Raw genomic sequence first — 24105 nt, 5'->3', positions numbered from 1 at the left:
AATTTGCGTCATTGGAGTACTTTGTCTATTTAGCAGCGGTTCCCAGCAAAAAAAAAATGAAATAATAAAAAAAACTTTGCAGTCTCGTGAATAAAATTTCTTGTCCCAAAGCAAAAAAAAAAAAAAAAATAAAAGAAATATCTCCTACCAACCAAAAAAAAAAAAAAAAAAACAATAAATTGAATATTAAAAAATTAATAAAAAATGGCAATAATAAACCGCAGGTTTTTAAACATTACTAAAAAGCTTGTTCTAAATTTTCAAAACGCTTACGATATAAAAACAATAGCAAATATATTAACTAACAGAAGCCACAAGACACACTCACACACATAGACAATTATGCAAATTCAAAGAAAGGAAGAACAACAAAAAAACCAAAAAGCAACGTGAACGACAACGACAAGTGATTAGAAAAAGAAGAGAAAAAAAAACACACAGCTTAGATGTTGATATTTCAACACCATTCACATCATTTAAAATTCACCGCTTAACCGCGAAACATTGTCCGCTCCGCAGATCGGCAAATTGATAACTTCCTAAATAAACAGAAGTGTCGTGAGATATTCTTTGATTTGGTGAAGTTTGGAAATTGAAAAAAAATAAAAATAAATAAAATACAAAATTCAGAAACCATTTAAATAAAAATATATTTCAGAGACAAAACTAAACAAAATTTTTATTTCAATATATAAAATAGTTATTTAATAAGAGCTTCGAGAAACTATGTTAAAAATGTTTGTGCAATGCAAGATGTTGTTGTTACTTGTGCTACTGCCCTTGCAACTATCTTCGGTTTGGTGTCAACTTTCATGGTGTAATCCGGAGCTATGTAATGATCGTACCGATGTCAAGCATATTGCATGTGAAAATTATGGTGTAAGTTTTTGTTCATGTAGAATGTTATATATATATATATATATATTTATACCCTAAACAACTATGTTGTCAGGGTATTATAGCTTTGTGCAGCCCCAAGAGTTTGTAACGCCGCGAAATATGGGTCTTAGACACACCTTTAAGTATACCGATCGTCATATCTCGACTAGCTGAGTCGATCTAGACATGTGTGTCCGTCCGTCCTTCCGTCCGTCTGTCCATTATAATTTGTAAACACGATACAGGCCACAGTTATGGTCCAATCTTCATGAAATTTTGCATGTAGGATTGTTTTTGATAAAGATCGATTAATATTTAGGGGATGAAATGGACCAAATACTTATTTTTTGTCGGTTTTTCTGGCCGCTCCAGAGGCCGTAATTATGGCGCGAACATCGCGAAATTTTGCATGGAGAAGAAGGTCAGGCCAAAGAATAAGCATGGGTGTTTTGATAAAGATCGGTCAATATTTAGCGGGTCAAATAGATCCTGACTTTTGTGTGAAAAATTACAAAATGTGTATTCTGGGGCGTATATATTTACTCCTGAAGGGTATAGACCCGAGAAGTTGAAAGTATATCCAAGAGGAGTGGCTGGCATTTAAATTGATACCAACTACATTTATGTATCTTCTCTGATCTGGGAGTTACACTCAAATATTTACAGGTGCTTACGTATTCAAATATTATTTAGTATCCCATTACCACATTAGAGGGCGGAAATATCGCGCTGATCGCTTTGAAAATTTCCATGAAGTTCCAATTATGGTCAAGAACAACGCCTACAATTTTCGGTGATGATCACATAATATTATTGGAATGAAATGGACCGAAAACTTATTTTTTTCTGTATTTTCGAGTCGAATATAATCCGAACATCACAACACAAGCCACCGTGAAGGGAATCTGGATAAGTAATTAGAAGGGCTGTACTGAGTATTCGAAAATGTAAGGAAGAGGTGCTGTTGACCTCTAATCGGGCAAATATCACGAAATATTACCCTGACTCGGAATAAATATTCGCAGAGAGATAGAGTTCTGTGGTAGTTGTGTAGGGTATCGTATGGTCGGCCCCGTCCGACTATACTGCTCCACTCACTGTTTTTTTTTTGTATCTTGGTAAGAAAGCGTTCAAAAGTCGGACGGCCCCGACTATATGATACCCTGCACAATTTACATAAAATCGGACGGAAATATATACGTGGGAGCTATATCTAAATCTGAACCGATTTTTATATAACTTAGCAGACATCATCCTAGACTCAATTCAGTACGTTATGCCAAATTTAGCGCAAATCGAAAGATATTTAGGGACTTTTGTGCATCGTTTACATAAAGTCGGACGAAAATATATATGGAAACTATATCGAAATCTTGTCCGATTTTCACGAAACTTTGGAGACATCATTCTAGACTTAATTTAGTACCGAATTTAGTGGAAATCAAAAGATATTTAGGGACTTTGTTGCACCATTTACATAAAATCGGTCGAAAATATATATGGGAGCTATACCTAAATCTGAATTGATTTTCACGAAACTCAGCAGACATCATTCTAGAATCAATTCAGTACGTGGTTCTATGCATATTCTCAAAAAAACCCATTTATCTTGTTCGTTACGGTATGTTACCTTACACCACTTTAATATGAGTCCATTCTATACTTGATTTGGAACTATTTGCTTTCATACGTCACTAAACCCATATTTAAATGTGAACGTGTTTAAAACACATTTGGACTAACGTCATTCTACACTTAATGCGGAAATCTATGCAAAAATTTCGACTTCATCAGATAAACGTGTATCATCTACATAAAATTTGATCCAAATTGAACAAAACTCAACGTACGTCGTTTTAGTATCAAATCATTAGAAGAAAAAACTATGGATCTCTCTTGTTTCCTTTGGAAAATTAAAACCAGTGAGCGGAACAGTATTGTCGGACAGGGTCGGTCATACGATACCCTACACCACTAGCACTGAACTCTAACATTCTGCGGATATTTATTCCGAGCCTGGGCAATATGTCGTAATAGTTGCACAAACATATTTCCTTACACTGACATATTTTAGAATTTTACTAATATTCAGTACAGCCCTTCTAATTACTTGTCCAGATTCCCTTCGCCGTTGGTTGAGATGTGATGTTCGGCTTTCAATTGTGGCCTATAGAAAAATCACAAAAAAAATAAGTTTTCGATCCACTTTATCTCAAAATTATAATCTAATCATCACCAAAAATTATAGGCGTTATCCTTGACCATAAGCGAAACCTCATGGAAAATTTCAAAGCGATCAGCGCTATATTTCCGCCGTACAGTGAGGTAATGTGTTACTAAATAATATCTGAATACGTAAGCACCTGTAAATATTTAAGTGTAACTCCCACATCCGAGCATATAGGATAATATAATTGTATCAATTTAAAGGCCAAACACGCTTCTTGGATATTCTATCAATTTCTTGGGTCTATGTCCTTCAGGGGTAAATTTATGCGCTGTAGAATGCATATTTTGTCATTTTCACACAAAAGTCAGGGCCATTTGACCAGCTAAATATTGACCGATCTTTATCAAAACAGACATGCCCGATCCCCTTCTCCATGGAAAAATTCGCGTTGTTTGGGCCAACACAAATAGAGTTTTTTGTCTCTCTCTCTCTCTCTCTGCATAAAAAATGTGGAAACCCCGTTTAATTGCTTCGGAAATTGATGTGATAGCAGCAAAAGCCTGATCGGACCTCAATATGAGAATAAAATATCTTCCTAAGGAGTAAAATACATTCCTGATGTATTGGTATTATAATTCAAAATAACACTACGTCACAAAATCGAGGTCATGGTCTGGAGGGGTGGAAAATTCCTATTGGAGATTAAAGACCTTGATGAGTATATGAAAACCCCAGAAGGAAAATTTCGTCATAGGCCAAAATTCGGAGATATTGCGTGATATATTTTTTGGTGACAACCCTATTATACTTTTACTTTTCATCAATAAAATCGAATGAGAATTTTTTTTCAATACCACTTAACATTATTATTGAAAACAGGATTACCATTGTAAGACTAAAATCACAATTTGCAACGTGTACCAGCCCATTGAAAATCTTGAAAATTGAAAATCGTGAAGAGGGGGGGGGGGGGGGGGGGTGGTGGTTTCCTTAATCGAAGACTAGAAAAAACCCTAGTATTGTATAGAGTTTATTTTTAACACAAATGACACACATAAGGAAAGTAGCAAAGTCGGACTGGGTCGACTATATGATACCCTTCACCACTTTGGGTATACCCTACATATGTATCCTAACAGACGTCGCATTTTTGTTATATATCTATACCTGAACCGATTTCAGGGAAACTTGCCAGAGATTAATTTACTTCAGCACATTGTGTCAATCGGCATAACTATGGATCTTTTCACGAAGCTTAGCAATATCATTCTAGACTTAATTCAGTACCCTATACCAAAATTCGTGCAAATCGAAAGATATATAGGGTCTTTGGTGCACCAATTACATAAAATCGGATGAAAATATATATGGGAGCTATATCTAAATCTGATCCGATTTTCACGAAACTTTGCACACATCATTCTAGACCTAATTCAGTACGCTATGACAACATCCGTGCAAATCAAAATATTTCCAGGGACTTTAGTGGACTATTTACCTTAAATCGTACGAATCTATATATGGGACCTATATCTAAAACTGAACCGATTTTCACGAAACTTTGCACACATCATTCTAGACTTAAATCAGTATGCTATTCCAAATTTCGTGCAAATCGAAAGATATATAGGGACTTTGGTACACCATTTACCTTAAATCGAACGAAAATATATATGTGAGCTATATCTAAATCGGAACCGATTTTTCCAATTTCAATAGGGTTCGTCCTTGGGCCAAACATATGAGCTGTGCCAAATTTCATCCAATTCGGATCATAAATGCGACCTGTACTTTGTTCACAAAAATACATGGACAGACGGACAGACCGACGGACATGCGTAAATAGAGTCCGAAAGTGATTCTATGCATATTCTCAAAAGGAACCATGGGTCTATCTCGATTATTTTTGTCTGTTACAAACATATGCACAAAGACATAATACCCTGTACCACAGTGTGGTGATGGGTATAATAAAGCTCTTTTAATAAAACAAAAGACTTAAGACACAAACTTCATAATCTATCTTTCTATTATTTAGTTTTACCAAAAGAAAAATTGTTCAATGTCCATCGACTGGTTTATAATGATTCGGTTATACGTTGCAAAAAATCAATGTAATCATATTTGTGATTTTGCCAACCTTCATAGAACCGATTTATCATCAATCGCGATAGAGCTCGCAATATTAAAGATAGAGATTTAAAATTTTGCAAATATGTTGCTATTACTCCAAGAATATTTGGTATAGAAAATGGAATATACCAGTCCATGTTTTATGGTAGCCCCTATATAGCGAGAACCAAAAATTGTCGGAATTTTGACGATTCGTAGCAAATTTTTCAAGTTGCTTTAGTTTTGGCCACAAGTATATATATACAGAAAATGATCAATGTAGGTCCATGTTTTGGTATACGCCTCCATATGAGGGTAAATACTCATTGTCAGTATTTTAAAAGTTTAAGGGGACCCCCCCATTCCCGGGGTCAAAAGTGAAAATCTCAAGTCGATTTATAGTGTCAGCATCAAATGACGGCTGAAGGGTTTCTCAAACTTTAAACGCGTTTTTATCGAAACAGTGTTGTACGAATGACGGGCACGATAACTCAAAAACTAATAATCCAATCGGTTCCAAATTTTGACACGTTTCTCTTGGAGTGTATAGCTCTCGTATGAACTCGGATAAAACCAATCGGTGTAGATCTTCCTTATTTTTTAACTTGGTTTTGGTCAAAAATCGGTGATTTTCAAAAAAATATTTTTTCAAAGGTCCGATATTTTGTTGATTGTTGTGCGAAGTCAATAATCCTAGTTCATACGAGAGCGAGACATGTACTCTTTCTAACACCGTTTGAATTTTCGGATTTCGATGTTCCAGTGAGGAGTTATCATGCCAGCCATCAAAAAGAAGGACTTTTCTTTAATTACAAAAAACAACAACATTTTTTTTTTTTTTTTTTTTTTTGTAAATTATTTTTCTTCTCTTTTAAATCTTCAAATATATATGTGCAATGTTACAAACATTAACAAGAATTGGTATCGATTTACCAGCTCTTTGGAAATGTTGAAAAATTAAAATCGAGAATGGGGGGTTCTCTTAAACTAGCCCCACTAACCTCCATTCCCCACATTTTGAGAAGTTTTGCAGAATTTTCCACTAAAGCTGTTGTATTTTAAGACTGCGAGTTTTGGAGCGCGAAAAACATATTTTTTAGATAATTTTCGATATCAGTCAATGTTTTCACATTGCCTCTATAGATAGCTGTCTCCAAATTTTTGGTATTATTAACATTTTAACCGAATTTTCTATCAAGATGCCTATAATCTACCATATCAAATTCCTGGTCAAAAACATCTTGTTACCCCAGTTTTCAATTATGAGTGTCTGTACTTTTGAACTTAATGATGGTTGTACTTGTTTTATTTTTTTTTTATCGTAGTGCCTTTAATTTTGCATTCTCGGTAAATAGGGTTTCAAAAGCCTACATGAAAAAATAATAATATAGATCTATTTTCACCGACCATATAAGTAGTTTGAAGGTGTATATCCAAACGAAGTGACTGTATTTATGTGTTTCTTTTTCCTATACGATCCTGTTATAAAATGTTTAGGATTCAAGGATCATATAACGGCCCTTCTCAATTTTAATAATTTTAAATGTCCTATGCGCATACAAAACAAAACAAGAAAAAAACGTTAAGTTCGGCCGGGCCGAACTTTGGATACCCTCCACCATAGAAATACTGACAAATTTTTGATGTGAAAACATAGGGAATAAACATATAACGAAAATTCTTCCAATCGATTGTTGTAAACAAAATAGAAAATTCAGCAATTTCAATTGAGGTTTTCCTAAAATCTCAAAATATATATGAGGCATACTAAAGCGGAACCAATATTGACAACATTGTGTAGGAATTATATATAAGGGGTTAGGCCTAATTAAGGATCGATGTAGCTCAAGTTCCAAGCTAATATTTTAGTTTTGAATCCCAATACGTCCATCACGCTAAATATTAAATAGGTAGGATGTTTTATATAGGACCTGGTCCTAAATGCGGTAAATCGACTAAATCGTTTTAGAATACCACACTATGTGCGGTATGAACTGAAAATTTCGTCTACCGAATATCCTATGGTACTATGGTGGAATACAGCTATATGGGATAACCCCAACACACGGAAAAAAATCAGCTAACTATTTTAAAATAAAAAAGGGGTTATAAGGGGACTACCCCTAAAAGGGGAAGAATATTAATAATTTTTGGTAAGGAGATTTGTTACCATACACGACTACAAAATACCAAATTACAGCGAATTCTGTTGAAAACCGTGCTCAAGAACCCCAAAATACCGAAAATTGGCGGGGTACCCTTATATGGGGGCTACCCGAAAAAATGGGCATATATTTATAATTTTTAGTGAAGAGATTTGCTACGCAATAAGAACTCAAAGTACCAAATTTCAGCGAATTCGGTTGAAAACCGCGCTCAAGAACCCCAAAATAGCGAAAATTGGAGGGTACCCTTATATGGGGGCTACCCGAAAAAATGGGCCTATATTTATAATTTTTAGTGAAGAGATTTGCTACGCAATAAGAACCTCAAGAACCCCAAAATACTGAAAATTTGGGGGTACCCTTATATGGGAGCTATGCCTAAACGTGGACCGATATAGCCCATCTTCGAACTTGACCTGCCTGCAGACAAAAGACGACTTTATGCAAAATTTTGGCGTTCTATCTCAATTCGTTTAGACGCTAGAGTGATTACAACAGACAGACGGACAGACGGACATGCTTAGATCGTCATACGCTGATCCAGAATATATATACTTTATAGGGTCGGAAATGATTATTTCGATGCGTTACAAACGGAAAAACAAAACTAATATACCCTTCATACTATGGTGGAGGGTATAACAAAATCCTTTCAAATAAATTTTTTTAATTAAAAAAATTATTTAACCTTGTATTTATAATTTTTAAAATTTTATTTTATTCATTTTTTTTTTTTTAATTTAATGATTTTTAATTTCATCTCATTTCAGTTCTTCGCACCTCGTTGTCAACCAGATGCCACAATGATCGATATAAATCCCTATCGGCATGTCTTCGTTGATGAGCACAATAAACGACGCAATTTGATTGCCTCCGGACAACTGCCCGGTTACTATCCAGCCTCAAGAATGGCCACAATGGTAAGTTCAAATACAAAATAACAGCAGCTAAACTTTCATTAGACCCACATTTGATTGAATAATCCGAACAAAAGAAATGTCAACAACAACAACTCTAACAAAAGACTTTCAAGTTATTAATAATTTAAATCTTTTTTTGAATAGAATTAGAATTATTGCATATAGAACAGGCATGTTTCAGCATCATCATAACGGTAAAGTAGGTCTAAACAGCATCTAAACAATAAACTAAATACAAAAATGTTTAGTTTTATACTCGTAATTTATGCAAATGACCAAGAGATTAATAAGAAAAAATGAAACAACAGCAAATACAAAAGAAAAAAAACAACAAAACAAATAAAATTCTCTCATGCGAAATGCTACAGGGTCTCAATGATTGGACATCATCACTTTATAAATATTAATGGAAATGTTAAAATTAAAACAACAATAGCAACAACAACAATTCATTTGTCTATGAATAAGCACCCAGCAAAAACAATAAATAAAAATTTAAATAAAACTCGTAAAATTTGTTGAATTAAAACACCAAAAGCCACTGGCTGGCCAGCTAATCAATTCACTTAAAAAAAGAAAAGAAGAAAGATGGGTTGACCCACCCTTCCCCTTTTTTCTTTTCTCTCTTCTCTTTCATCATTGGGTGTGTGTGTGTGTTTGGTTAGACAAGATTCTTATCTGCTTAAAATAAAAATAAAATATCACAACAACTGTCAAAAAAGTGATGATTGCCATGTTATTAAATGTGATTAGCATCGCCTTAACAACTGCTTAAATGTCCCCATAGGAAACGGGATACCTGTTACGGGTATTGTTCGTATAGCGACGACAATGGCTGCAATTATTTTATTATTTATGGTAATTTTATTTCCGATCTTTAAATAGATAATAATCTGAAAAACAGAAACTCGTTTGCTTGATGTGTAATGTGATATTAATCGATCCAGAATTTTAAATTTAAACCCAAATTATATTGCAGACAAATGTCAGATTTTGAATGTATTTAATCATAATAAATTTGGAATTATACACATTTATATATGAATAATTATATATTTTATTTAGAAAATATAATAAACAGTAAATATAGGCATTATTGCTTTATATTAACAGGTAAAACCGTCGTTAAGTTGAGATTTGCTTGTTATGACATTTGCTTTCAAAATACCTGTCATCGACGGGGATTTTTATATGGATGATATGCCATGATATTTTTTTGATCAGAATATTTAACACAATGAGAACTCAAAATATCAAATTCGAAACACAATTAGGTTGAAAAACGTTCCCTAAAATAACGAATGAAAGTAAATCGTTATATAGTGGCTAACCCGAAACTTAAATCGATAATGATAATTTTTTTGGTAGGAAGATTTTCTACCCAATGAGAATCAGAAATACCAAATTGCTGTAATCAAAAATCATCATAACATAACATGTTTGAAGTACTTTTATATATATGCTACCCTGAAAAGTGTACCAATCTTGATACTTTTTGGTAGGGAGAAAAAGTTACAGTCAACATGCCCAAAAAAACCGTTATAGTCTATATCTTTTAGTAGGAAGATGTGTTATTCAATGATAACCAAAGACATCACATTATAGAAAATTCGGTTAAAGAATCTCAAAATAAGGAATATTAAGGGGGTACCGTTATATAGAAAATTTAATACCTACCTCCATATCCCATTCAATATATTCCATCCTAGGAGTATTACCAATGTATATACAACATTTCAAAACTCTGTTTTAATTATAACTTATTATGCATAGCAATTGTATGGGGGTCGTATAAGTGTTGTCGCAACGTATACACCTATGTGATCAATTAATATAAAATATGAGGGATGACTGGGAACTGTAGATGTCGCACTATGTCACGAACACATATAATGGGTAAAATACAAATTTCACAAAAATAAATTACCAAGTTTCCAATGGAAATTCAAAGTAAAAACATTCAATTCGGTTAAAAAACGTGCCTAAATTTTGGTTTGGCAGGGCAATTGAATAAGTGCAGTATGATATGAGGACCCGTACCTCATGCTAGGCAGTCATTCTGCACATGGTCATCAATCTGTGCGCAATACTAATTGAGATGACTGCACCATCCTGAACGTAATTGGGCAAAACTACTCTGATTGGCCTTGACAGCTGACGTTATTCAGCTGCGATGGGTGGGGGATGAGCTCCGAGGACGGTATTCACTCTGTATTCGTTCAGCGCTGCAGCAACTACACCAGTATATTCAGACCTGCACAATACACAACTTGATAAAGAGGCTCTCTTTGACATGCCTGGGTGGGGGAGTCTTATCCACCATATGATGATTAGGATGAGTGTCCTTGAAGCACCCGAGCAGGTACTGCAATGAAAGTATATTGCTGTGCTGACGTAAGGAAATGATTTTCTTCTACTTATGAAGATGATCCACTGGTGCCATAAGCGCACTGATAGGTCTGAATGCTACTTCATTGCGTAACACTAATATTAGGTTGGGGAAAAAAGAAATAAAATCCAAGAAAACATGATAATCGCTTGGTGCCAAGTCCGGACTGTATGGCGGATGCATTTAAACTTCTATTTATTCTAAAGGGTTTTTTCTATCAAGCCTCATCAATAAATTATGTCGTTCATGAGGCGCAGACATGTTGTCGTAACGTATACACATTAGGGTTATGATTTTTTTTATTTTTTCTTTAAAGATGATTTCCCATTGTAGGAATTAATGAGGACTTGTATAGAATAGAGCATCTCAGAGGGACCTGAGGAGATTTTTCTATAGAAAAAGACACATCAGAGGGACCTGAGGAGATTTTTCTATAGAAAAAGACAACTCAGAGGGACGTGAGGAGAATTTTCTATGAAAAAAAACACCTCAGAGGGACCTGAGGAGATTTTTCTATAGAAAAAGACACCTCAGAGAGACCTGAGGAGATTTTTTTTATAGAAAAAGACACCTCAGAGAGACCTGAGGAGATTTTTCTATAGAAAAATACACCTCAGAGGGACCTGAGGAGATTTTCCTATAGAAAAAGACACCTCAGAGGGACCTTAGGAGATTTTTCTATAGAAAAAGACACCTCAGAGGGACCTTAGGAGATTTTTCTATAGAAAAAGACACCTCAGAGGGACCTTAGGAGATTTTTCTATAGAAAAAGACACCTCAGAGGGACCTTAGGAGATTTTTCTATAGAAACGACCCCTCAGAGGGACCTGAGTATATTTTAGTATAGAAAAAGACACCTTAGAGGGACCTGAGGATATTTTTCTATAGAAAAATACACCTCAGAGGGACCTGAAGAGATTTTTCTATAGGAAAAGACCTCAGAGGGACCTGAGGATATTTTTCTACAGAAAAATACACCTCAGAGGGACATGAGAATATTTTTCTATATAAAAAGACACCTCCGGGTGTCCTGAGGAGATTTTTTTTATTCCAATTGATTTAAAAAGGTCACGCCAATTTGCCCTTTGTGGAAAAAATTTATTTTAATTTATTTATGTTTTAAAACGGGAAAAATGTCAACGGAAAGGGAAATAGTTTGAAATTCCACCCCAAGTCGAAAAACTTAAAACCAGGTTTAAATTAAAGTCTTTTCTAATAATTCAAAAACCAGCCAGGGTTGGTACAAGTTTTCAGTGCTGAATTGTTATATATTTGCTTACAAAGATTAAAAAAAAAAATCATAAATAAAAACCAGTGAGCGGACGGGGCCGATCATATGATACCATACACAACTACTACTGAAATCTACGTTTCTCACTTCCCTAATTCTCTTTGCACGTAAATATTGGGGTCCGATTTTATCTAATAATTCAAAAACCAGCCAGGGTTGGTACAAATTTTCAGTGCTGCATTGTTATATATTTGCTTACAAAGATTGAACAAATCATAAATAAAAACCAGTGAGCGGACGGGGCCGATCATATGATACCATACACAACTACTACTGAAATCTAAGTTTCTCACTTCCCTAATTCTCTTTGCACATAAATATTGGGGTCCGATTTTTTGATCGAAATTGTATCCAGTAGTGCGATATAAAAGTATAACTTCGTTCTGGGGGCTTATATGTGTGTTTTCACAACGTATATGCCAATGTGGACTGATGCTAAATATTGTAATTTAGACATGATAATGAAAATGGAAAAATATTTAAGCATACTTGTTATCGTCTCGTGAATAACCATTTTTATTATGTGACATAAATTTTTTATCTCAACATGATACGGTTGTACGAATCATATGGGAACCGGATCACACAAGAATCATAAGCAATGAGAATGTCAACCAGAAATGCTATTGACCTACACACTATAGATGTGAGCAGAAGTGAGGTCATAGGCGAAAGAGACCGTCAAAATTGGTGAGACCGAAACCATGTGTAAAAGACAGCAAAACGTTGGAAGGTTTCCTATTTCATTGTTGAGCTTTTGTAGGCCTTCGAATCCAATTCTTGAGGTATGATGCTATTCATGACCTTAATGATTGGAATAGAAAATACTCAAATACTGGGGCGTATAAGTGTTGCCGCAACACATACGCAATTGTGGAAAAATTTTTTATAAAATCCTAACAGAAATTTGTAAAAGATTTTTTCTTCACAAAGTAGCATTAATAATTTCTTGACAACACTGATTCCACAAATTACTATATTTTAAGAGTCTCTTGCCATACTTTGTTGTCACCAAAAATGCACCAATGGAAATATTGGCTTAAATCCCATTTCAAATTAGTTTCCGTATATTCAAGCGTCAAACCATTAAGCATTGTCGCAAAATTAAGCATTGTCCTTTAATGTTGTAGAAAATTCCGATATCAACGGGGATATAGCATTTGATGATTTTATGTTTTATTTAAATTATTTTTTATTGGACAATTTATATGAATGCATAATGCATAACAAAAAGCAAATTACTCGTTCCGAACATCTCAATAAAATAAAACAAACAAAACATAATTAATTATCCAATGCAGTTGCATTTTTAATTTATTCCACGTTCATCAAATAATAACTTAAATGTTCGAATTTGTCTAGAGAAATGAAATAATGCCGTGTTGTCTGCAAGTAACACCCAGTAAACAAACCACTTAGACAAATTATTGAAGTAATCTTTATTTATATACAGTGCTGCTCAAAAGTATAGCATATAGAATAAGAGGACGTTCGATGAAAGACTACTGAAAGTAGTTTTTCTATTGACAGAACATTTCCAGGACATATTTTCTCAATGTTTTTAACGAACATCCTACTTAATAATTTATTTGAGATTTAATTTAAATGTTTAAACCAGTAATGATTTTATTTTTATAAATAATTGTTTTTCACAACATTTGTTATAGTTTTTTTTTTTTTTTTTGAATTCGATATATTTTGACAAAAAATTTAGATATCAGCTGGTCTTACTGGATGACCAAACATAGAGACATTGTGATGATCAAATCGATTATTCAATTCGCTTCAAACAAAGTTGGGACAGTTATCGGTCGACCCAACCGGTCGAACGGATATTTTTATAACCAAATTTTCTGAAACGGATTTGGTCCAAAGAAACATGGGGTCTAAAACCAATATTTCACATTTTTGCCGTTTAAAAATGGTTTAGCAACCTAATGTGACAGATGTCGAAAAAAACATAGTTTTTTTATTTTTAATTAATTTGTACTATTTTGGTGTATATGGTCGCATTAATAAAATATTCACTGAGTTTCTGTATATTCTAATATTTTTTATAATTATTTTAGACGTAAATATGGGACAACAGTCTACACAATTTTTGCCCAGAATCGATATTTAGATCCACTCAGTTGGAATATCTTGTCAGTTAAGTTGCTTTCATGTCATTGGTGGAAGTTGTGTGGAGTATCATCGTTTGACTATATATTATTTCGCCTACTGGTTCACACTTAACCTGAGAAACCTGGATTTTTAAAGAATATTTTTCAAGGATGGATTTATAAAAAATGTTTTTATGGGCACTTAGAGGCTTGGATTTATTAAAAAATCTTTTTTAAAGACTATAGGAGGCGTGGGTTTACTAAAAAAATACTTTTTTTAAGGACTATCGGAGGCGTGGGTTTTAAAAACAAACATTTCTTTAAGAACTATGAGAGGCGTTGTTTTATTAAAGAAAATGTTTTTTAAAGACAGAGCTAAATCGTATATTATTTAAATAATCTCGGATTAAAAAAAAACTGAAGTTCTATGACGGTTACAAACGCGAATTTTTTAAGAATATTTTCCCAAGACTATCACAGCTTTTAAAAGGACTTTCAGAGCCTTCAGAGTCAATGTTATCGGAGTCATTATTGGTGACTTCTTAAAACATATTTTAAGGCATTTAGAACCATTATATGAGGCTTTTCAGGGCAAGACTATTAGGACAATTTTTGAAGATTTTGTTCAAACACCAATAAATATATTTTGAAATGCTTTTTTTAATGAGAATATTTTTTCGAAGGAATATCAGTGGCTATTGGCATTGTATTTTTTTGTTTTTATATGTTTTATTTAACTTTTTTAATCATTTTTACCAGATCTCCTATTTGTGGGTTTTTCGGGTTCATAACGAACTCATTAAAGTTTTTCATTTCCAAAACTGTAATTTAATTTCAAATCTTCGCCTTGAATCATATTATTAAAACCTGGGCGTATGAGTAACCACAAGAGTAATTTGGAGTAATAATTTTGCTAAACAATTTGTTTCACACTTGGCTACAATTTATTATATTTAAACTAGCAGACCCGGCAAACGTTGTTTTGCCGTATCAGAATTGCATCAATTTAAGTTTTGTAAAAATATGGTAAACCTTCATTAGCTGATACCCCAATATTTTAAGTAATGTTTTGTTTTTGCGGAATCCCAGTTTGTTGTTTTTATAAAAACAACTATATATTAGTGTGGAATGTGTTAAGTAATATTGTTATTGTTAAATACTAAATTATGTCAGTATGTATGGTATTTCGGTTATTCCAAAGATAAGTATGAATGGCGTAATTACTATTCCTATTTTGATCACATACAATTCATAAGTCTTTGGAATCATCAAAATTGGTGCAGACGTTCTAGAGTTATAAAAGGTGTAAGTAAAACAACATTCTATTACTCCAATCTCCGACTTTTTATGGTTTTCTCAAAATTTTCCTTGGCAAAATTCTTCCCTTTGCAATTAAAAACAACCGTAGGAAAATGTGAGTCAAATTGGTGCAGTCGTTATCTATGGAAACATTTTTCACATCATGAAAAAAATATTTGAGGAACAATAAAAGCACATATAAGTTAGACACCTAGAGCATTTAATGCGCAATTGTCTCCATGTAGGATTCGAATTTATATATTTATACTTCCTGAATATAATAAAACTTTCAATACCTTGCATAGCTAGCTAAATTGTTGATGTATTTGTAATCATATGTAGCGATTATTGAAAATTTTAAATGGAAATTTTCCTATATCCTAAACATAACAACGTATGTATATGTGTTGGTTCTATAACATAGACAAATGGCTCGCCATTATTGTACGTTTTAAGCCTCCTTATCTTTGGTCCTGATTTCATGTACTTTGAAAGTAGTAATAAATACCATATAAATTGCCTTTAATTCGGTATTTCATGTAGTGTAAGGAAGTTCTCTGTAAACTGTCGGTATAGTACTTTATACTTCATATACTTTATGGTATATGTCCCACATAACGAGAGATCCAGCAGATCCTTCAAAATATATTTTTCAAGATTTTCACGTATATTTCTCAAAATTTTCTTTCATAAAAACATTCCCAATTCAATTACAGCTAACAGAGAGAAATGTTTAGTCAAATCGGCCCGCCGTTCTCAATTGATAAGATGCTATACATTGTTTACATCGTTTGTATAATCATTTTTTCGCCCCCACGCGCTTTTCGCGTAAACACGTTATGTATGAATTGGTGTCGGAATACTTAACGTCGATTAAGGAACCCCACCCATTCTCGATTTTAATTTTTCAAGATTTTCAATGGGCTGGTAAATCAATACCAATGCTTGTTAAGGTTTGTAACTTTACACATATATATTTTAAGATTTAAAAGAGAAGAAAAATAATTTACAAAAAATTTTTGTTATTGTTTTGTTGTTGTTTTTTGTATTAAAGAAAAGTCCTAATTTTTGATGGCGGGCATGATAACTCCTCACTGGAACATCGGAATCCGAAAATTCCAACGGTGTTAGAAAGAGTACATGTCTGGCTCTCGTATGAACTAGGATTATTGACTTCGCTCTAAAATTAACAAAATGGCTGACTTTTGAAAAAATATTTTTGGAAAATCGCCGATTTTTGACCAAAAACCAAGTTAAAAAATAAGGAAGATCTTCACCGATTGGCTTTATCCTATTTCATACGATAGCTATATACTCACAGAGAAACTTGTAAAAATTTGGAATCGATTGGGTTATTAGTTTTTGAGTTATCGTGCCCACCATTCGCTAAAGAGAAAAACGTGTTTAAAGTTTGAGAAGCCCTTTAGCCGTCAATTGATGCTTACACAATAAATCGGCTATATTTTCAAGAGTTCTTCAGATTTTCACTTGAAATTTAGTAGGGACATTCGTGATTTAGTTTAGATTCGAATTAAATAAAAAAAAATTGACCCCGAGAATGGGGGAGTCCCCTTAAGCACCCAATTTCTAATCGGGCAAAACACAAAGAAACTATATAGCGCGCCATCTGTCGGACGAACTTAAATTTAAACAGAAACACTCCTCACGCCCTATGGAGCATCTACATTAAGTGTGGCCAAAATCGGTGTAGAAGTTATCTGACGGATGAACATTAAACTACACAGAAACACTCCTCACGCCCTATAGAGCCTGTACATACAATTAAGCACCCAATTTCTAATCGGGAAATACGCAAAGAAACTATATAGCGCGTCATCTGTCAAACGATCTTAGAACTAAACCGAAACACTCCCCAGCCCTCGTAGAGCATATACATAAAGTTTAGTCAAAAATCGGTGCAGTAATTCTTGAGTTACTGTACAAAAACACAAAAAAAAACTAAATATTGCGCCATCTGTCGGATGGACTTCAAACTACACAGAAACACTTCTCACGCACCATAGAGCCTATACATACAATTTGGTCAAAATCGGTGCAGTAGTTTTTGAGTTTAGCGATCACGAACATTCACGTAATTTGTATATATAAAGATGAAAATAATCGACTATATACTGTCTCGCTTACTGGTTTTTATAACAATATGTTGTTCACTTCACCTGTGCAATTCTGTATGTTTTTCTCTATCTTCATTTAAAACTGGGTTGAAACCCAGTCGTATGTGTAACGACAACACGTATTCGACACATATATATAAAAAAATATTTAATATTTGTGAAATATACGACCTGCCAGATGCTACATCCGGAATAACGGAACATTTTATGTGAATTTATTATTACCAACATTGTTTGTATACAAATCCTATTCAACTAAAGCACATCTGTTAAATAAAAAAACATCATTAAAATTGTTTATTACATAATAATAAAGTAATTAGCAATAATAATTTTGCTAAACAAATTTCTTCACACTTGACTACAATTTATAATATTTAAATGAAAATAGTCGACTGAGGATCCCACGCTTGTACCGTATTACGTCTGAGAACAAAAATGAGATATGATGAACGATTAAATTTTATTACATCTTAATTGTACAATTTGTTTTTTTTTTTTTTTTTTTTTAGCATTTAATATTTATTATTTTTGCAACGATTATTCATTTGCGCATGATATACATGCATACATGTTTCCATTTAGCAGAATTGTAGCTTAGATTAAAATTTGGGGAGGATCTGTTGAATAGATCGTCAATACTTGAATATTTTGGTTGGAATCTTACAACGAAGCTTGGTTTTCATCCACGCCCATATCTTTTGTTTTGTTTCATATTAGCTAAAGTATGGGTATATATTTACTTAGAGGTTCATCACAGTTCACTCACATAAACAAATTTATGATAAATGATTAAAAAATGCTGAGACTGCACAATGGGTGCCGGAAATGACAAACGATTAATTTGTCGTCGTGCAACATTAAAACCAGCAGATCACAAATCATCCCAAAGAGCTTTCTTGTTACCTGTTCCACCCATTTTTTGCTGTTAGCATTGCCACATATGGTGATGATTAGTCGGATGATTAGCATAGTCATAGCAGCGATTCATGAATTTCCATAAAACCGCGGCATGCAATTGAAGAGATTTATAATGAATGGTGAATGCATTGTCATTATTGCATCATAATTTAAATGGCCAGTAATGTGCAAAGTTGATTAATGTATTGAAAAATATGCATCAGCACAAATTTATTTGAGTTTAAAAAATATAAATAAATCAAAATATCTGAATTTATTTAAATTATTATAAAATACGAGATAATTTAATTAATAATTTTATTTATTTATTTATTTTTTTGTATAGGTATGGGATGAAGAACTGCAATATTTAGCCGCTCTAAATGTACGCACCTGTATTCTGGATCATGACGACTGTTATCACACCTATCGCTTTAAGAATTGTGGACAAAATCTTTGTGCCATTTCACGTTTGAAATATGACGCTCTGAATGTAACCAGTCTAATTGATGAGACAATACGTCTGTGGTTCGATAATGAACATCATTTGGTGGATAGTTCATATGTCACGGCTTTCAGAGTGGCACATCATTTGTAAGTGAAAAATATAATTTCATCTCAAGTTTAAATTTGATAATATTTCAATTTTCCTTTTTACAGTGAAGACTATGGCCATTTCACGGAAATGATTGTTGATCGTAATATCCGCCTGGGATGTGCCATCATGCAATATACCCGACCCGATTATCCCTACGTGCATGTGTATCATGTGGTGTGCAATTATGCTTCAGTTTACGCACTGGGTGCTCCTCTCTATAATGTCGGTCGTCCCGGTAGTGGTTGCATAACAGGAGTTAATCCACGATACCCGGCCTTGTGTTCAGTCAAAGAATATTTTGATCCAAATTATTAAATTTTTTTTTTAGTTCTATAGCTTTAGATATTTTTAGTGATTTTGTAATTATATATCGAAATATTGTATTGTTAATTTTTTTGGTTACATTAATTTTTTAATGTAAGAATAATATTAAGAATATTTTATTGTATAAAAACTGAAAAGTAATAATAAACACTTTTTTTATGATAACCCTTGAAAAATGTTTTGAAACCAGTACGGAAAGTAGTAAAGTCGGGCTGAGCCGACTATATGATACCCTTCACCACTTTGGGTATATAGTACGTATGTGCCTTACAATTGCAATTCAATGCTCCCTCGAAGGAACGTACTCATGTGTTTCTTAATTTAATTTCATTCGGGCAGATATAGAGTCGTCTGCGTACTATGGGACAAATTTATGGAAAACGATTTATGGCAAAATTGATACAAAATTGATATTCGGTACGAAACTTAGCACATATCACTCTAGACTTCGTTCAGTACGTTAACCCAAATTCCGTGCAAATCGAACGTTATATAGGGAGTTTGGTGCAGATTTGAACAGATTTTCACGAAACTTAGCACACATCATTCTAGGCCTAATTCAGTATGCCATGCCAAATTTCGGGCAAATCGTTAGATATATAGAATATTTGGTGCACAGTTTACATTAAATCGAACGAAAATATATATGGGAGCTATATCTAAATTTGAACCGATTTTAACGAAACTTAGCACACATCACTCTAAGCTTAATTCAGTAGGCTGTGCCAAATTCCGTGTAAATAGAAATATATATATAGGCGCTTTGGTGCTCCATTGACTTAAAATCGGACGAAAATATAAATGGAAGCTATATCGAAATCTGAACCGATTTCCACGAAACTTAACACACATCATTCTAGACCTAATTCATTACGCTGTGCCTTTGGTGCACCAATTGCACCAAATGCATTTAATCGGACGAAAATATATATGGGAACTATGTCTAAATCTGGACCGATTTTCAGGAAACTTAACACACATCGTTCTAGGCTTAATTAAGTAAGCTGTGCCAAATTTCGTGCAAATCGAAAGATAAACAGGGTGTTTGGTGTACCATTTACATTAAATCCGACGAAAATATATATGGGAGCTATATTTAAATCTGAATTGATTTTCACGAAACTTATCACACATCATTCTAGGCCTTTGCTGTGCCAAATTTCCTGTAAATCGAAAGATATATAGTGACCTTGATGCACCCTTTACCTTAAATCGGACGAAAATATATACGGGAGCTATATCTAAATCTGAACCGATTTTAACGAAACTTAGAACACACCACTATAAGCTTAAGTCAGTAGGCTGCGCCAAATTTCGTGCAAATCGAAAGATATACAGGGTATTTGGTGCAACATTTACATAAAATCGGATGAATATATATATATATATATATATGGGTGCTATATCTAAATCTGAACCGATTTTCAGGAAACTTAACACACATCGTTCTATACCTAATGCATTATGCTGTGCCAAATTTTGTGCAAGCCGAAAGATATTTAGGGACTTTTGCGCACCACTTACCTTAAATCGGAGGAAAATATATATGAAAGACACATCTAAATCTGAACCGATTTTAACGAAACTAAACACACATCATTCTAGTCTTAATTTAGAAAGCTATGCAGAATTTCGTGCAAATCAAAAGATTTTTAGGGAATTTGATGCACCATTTACCTTAAATCGGATGAAAATATATATGGGAGATATATCTAAATCTGAACCGATTTTAACGAAACATAGCACACATCATTCTAGTCTTAATTTAGAAAGCTATGCCGAATTTCGTACAAATCGAAAGATATATAGGGATTTTGGTGCACCATTTATCTTAACTCGGTCGAAAATATATATAGGAGCTATATCTAAATCTGAACCGATTTTTCCCATTTTCAATAGGGTTCGTCCTTGGGCCAAATAAATGAGCTACGCCAAATTTCATCCAATTCCAATCAAAAATGCGGCCTGTACTTTGTTTACAATTTAACATGGACATGTATAAATCGACCATGCAAAAGGAACCTCTTTTCGATTTGCACGTTACAAGACATAAAACCCTGTACCACAGTGTGGTCAAGGGTATAAACATCCACGCATATATGTTAAACCTTGAAAAAAATATTTTTAAACCAGTGAGCGGAGCAGTATAGTCGGACGGACCCTACACAACTACAAGGGAACTCGAATGTTTATTCCGAGCCTGGGCAATAGTTAGTGATATTTGCCCCGACTTGCCCGATTAGAGGTCAACAGCACATATTCCTTACATTTTACGAATATTACAAATATTCAGTATAGCCCTTCTATTTACTTGTCCAGATTCTCTTCACGATGGGTTGTGTTGTGATGTTCGCCTATATTCGACTAGAAAACACACAAAAAAAATTAAGTTTTCGGTCCACTTTATCCCAAAATTTTAATCTGATCATCATCGAAAATTATAGGCGTTGTCCTTCACCATACCTGGATCCTCATGGAAAATTTCAAACCTATCAGCGCTATATTTCAGCCCTCTAATGTGATAATGAATTTAAATTTTGAAAATTTTCACACAAAAGTCAAAGTTAATTTGACCCGCTAAATATTGACCGATCTTTATTAAAAAAAGGAACGCCTATTCTTTGGCCCTGTCCCCTTCTCCATGTGAAAATTCGCGATGTTCGGGCTATAATTGCGGCCTCTGGAGCGACCAGAAAATCAGACAAAAATAAAGTTTTTGGTCCATTTCTTCCCCTAAATATTAACCGATCTTTATCAAAAACAATAGGGGTCACAACACATCCTACATGCAAAATTTCGTAAAGATTGGTCCATAACTGTGGCCTGTATCGTGTTTACAAATTATAATGGACAGACGGACGGACACACATGTCTAGATCGACTCAGCAAGTCGAGATACGACTGAGATAATTAATCGGTATACTGAGATATGATCGGTATACTTAAAGGTGGGTCTAGGACCAATATTTCGCAGTATTACAAACTCTTGGGGCTGCACAAAGCTATAATACCCTGACAACATAGTTGTGTAGCGTATAAAAATCCACGTTGAATGGTCTTTAAAAAATATTTTTTAAAAAATCCAAGCCTATCTTAGCCCTTAAAAAATATTCAAATGGTGTGTAAAAAAATCTCTTTAAAATCTATGTGAATGGTCTGTGTACTCAGTTTATTAGAGTTTAAATTCTATATTCAATATATAAATATCCGCAGTCTTTTATTTTGCACTTAATTGATTCAATATTCAATATGAACATTTTCCTAAATTACAAAATAAATATATAAATTAATATAAATAAATATTTCCAATGTCATATCCAATTCTAATAATTGGGATTATAAAGTTCTCTTGTAGAACACAGAGCTGGATATTTATGATTGGTACCAGTTTTACATCCCGAACCCGGTTTCCCCGCACTATACACTGGCACATCATAGGCATAGACACTGGCATAATCACAGGCTAAATTATAGATATACAATTGTCGATATTGGTGATGTGTATAACGGATCATGGAACAGCCAACATGGGTATTGCGATCCAAAACAAATTCAGCAAAGTGGCCATATTTTTCACTACAAAATAGAATTTTATAAATTCGAAAATTCCAAAAAAAAATAATTTTTAAAATACTCACAAATCACTGGTAACCTTAAATTTCGTAATATAACTGCTATCAATCAATTTGTGTTCGGTATACCATAACCAAATATCCTTTAGCAATACAGCCGTAATATTTTGTGGTTCATCCTTGTTCTGGGCTATGCCCACCAAATTTTGTCCAACATTACGAAAACGATAGCTGTTACGACATTCATCGTGATCCACCACACAGGTTCGGACATTCAACTCAGCCAAAAATTCCAATTCATCATCCCATTGCAGGGTGGCCATACGTGCGGCGGGATAATAACCCGGCAACAAACCCTGAGCTATGAAATTCCTACGATTATTGTGCTCGTGTAATATTAGATCACGATATGGTCGTAAATCGATTATTTCCACATCGGGTTCACATCTCTCGTGGAAATCCTAAAGGAGAAAATTAGAAAATAATAATCAAGGAGGGTCAGATTAGATCCACACTAAGGAATGAAGTCGAACACCTACAATATTTTCAAATACGAAATAATTTCCATAAATCTCCATATATTATTATTAGGAAACCTTACAATTGTATCCTTTTCATCAACAATATCCCATACTTACCCCCGAATTATTACAGGCCGTATGTGTTCCACCATTTGGACATAATTCTGGATCACACCAATCCAAAGAACTAACACCGCATACAATAGCACTGAATATTAAGAACACTTTATGCGAATTCATTTTTTTCCTTTTTTAATTTAACCTTGGAATGATCTTCCGAATGCTTTTTTCTTCGATCCTTCTACTTTAAATTGCTTAATGAAAATGTAAAATAAATTGATTTCAACTTAAATATTTATATATAATTTGAATATATATCGTAAAGGTGGAATCTGTATTTTTGTTTACATTCCCATCATATCATCCAGCATTCAAATTAATCTGTAACATTGTTTACATATTTAATTACACACACTTACACAAACACAAAATGTTATTGACCAAAAATTAAAAATATTTGCGAAAAAAAAATTAGCAAATCAATTAATTTGTTTTGTTATTGTTCCGCCTCATTCAAGTCTTTTGAAGCAAAATTCAAATTAAATTTTGGAACAGGTGCGATTTATGTAGATTCATTGTAATTAAAAAATAATAAATACATAAATATATATAATATACATATATATATATATATATATATATATTTGATATCCTTTACAGAATTAAAT

The 24105-nt window shown here is 33.5% G+C and overlaps 2 protein-coding genes across 2 annotated transcripts; one reads left to right on the top strand and one right to left on the bottom strand.

Moving 5' to 3' along the window:
• The first annotated feature begins 735 nt into the window (after nt 1-735).
• On the top strand, nt 736-19275 carry LOC133338121 (antigen 5 like allergen Cul n 1-like). Its single transcript, XM_061546307.1, has 4 exons — nt 736-879; nt 8097-8246; nt 18709-18956; nt 19023-19275. Exons 1-4 carry the CDS (start codon nt 736-738, stop codon nt 19273-19275), a joined length of 795 nt encoding a protein of 264 aa, XP_061402291.1.
• A 3332-nt stretch (nt 19276-22607) lies between these two features.
• LOC133338120 (antigen 5 like allergen Cul n 1-like) lies at nt 22608-23617 on the bottom strand. The gene is made up of 3 exons (XM_061546306.1): nt 23495-23617; nt 22923-23317; nt 22608-22860 (listed from the first exon to the last, which is right to left on the bottom strand). Exons 1-3 carry the CDS (start codon nt 23615-23617, stop codon nt 22608-22610), a joined length of 771 nt encoding a protein of 256 aa, XP_061402290.1.
• Nucleotides 23618-24105: the final 488 nt, after the last annotated feature.

This window comes from Musca vetustissima, unplaced genomic scaffold (genome assembly GCF_032173495.1).
Source record: "Musca vetustissima isolate MV318-11 ecotype Yass unplaced genomic scaffold, APGP_CSIRO_Mvet_v1 utg39868, whole genome shotgun sequence".
Taxonomy (NCBI): Eukaryota; Metazoa; Arthropoda; class Insecta; order Diptera; family Muscidae; genus Musca; species Musca vetustissima.
Note: the sequence above shows the minus strand (reverse complement) of the source record. Positions and strands in the feature narration are given on the sequence as shown.

Bases quoted from the DNA above. Each gene is read 5' to 3' on its own strand.
- LOC133338121 (XM_061546307.1), top strand. From the start codon at position 736: ATGTTTGTGCAATGCAAGATGTTGTTGTTACTTGTGCTACTGCCCTTG. The intron at 880-8,096 runs GTAAGTTTTTGT...ATCTCATTTCAG, and splicing joins TTGCATGTGAAAATTATGGT to TTCTTCGCACCTCGTTGTCA. The intron at 8,247-18,708 runs GTAAGTTCAAAT...TTTTTTGTATAG, and splicing joins CCTCAAGAATGGCCACAATG to GTATGGGATGAAGAACTGCA.
- LOC133338120 (XM_061546306.1), bottom strand. From the start codon at position 23,617: ATGAATTCGCATAAAGTGTTCTTAATATTCAGTGCTATTGTATGCGGT. The intron at 23,318-23,494 runs GTAAGTATGGGA...TTTCTCCTTTAG, and splicing joins CGGCCTGTAATAATTCGGGG to GATTTCCACGAGAGATGTGA. The intron at 22,861-22,922 runs GTGAGTATTTTA...TCTATTTTGTAG, and splicing joins TTTAAGGTTACCAGTGATTT to TGAAAAATATGGCCACTTTG.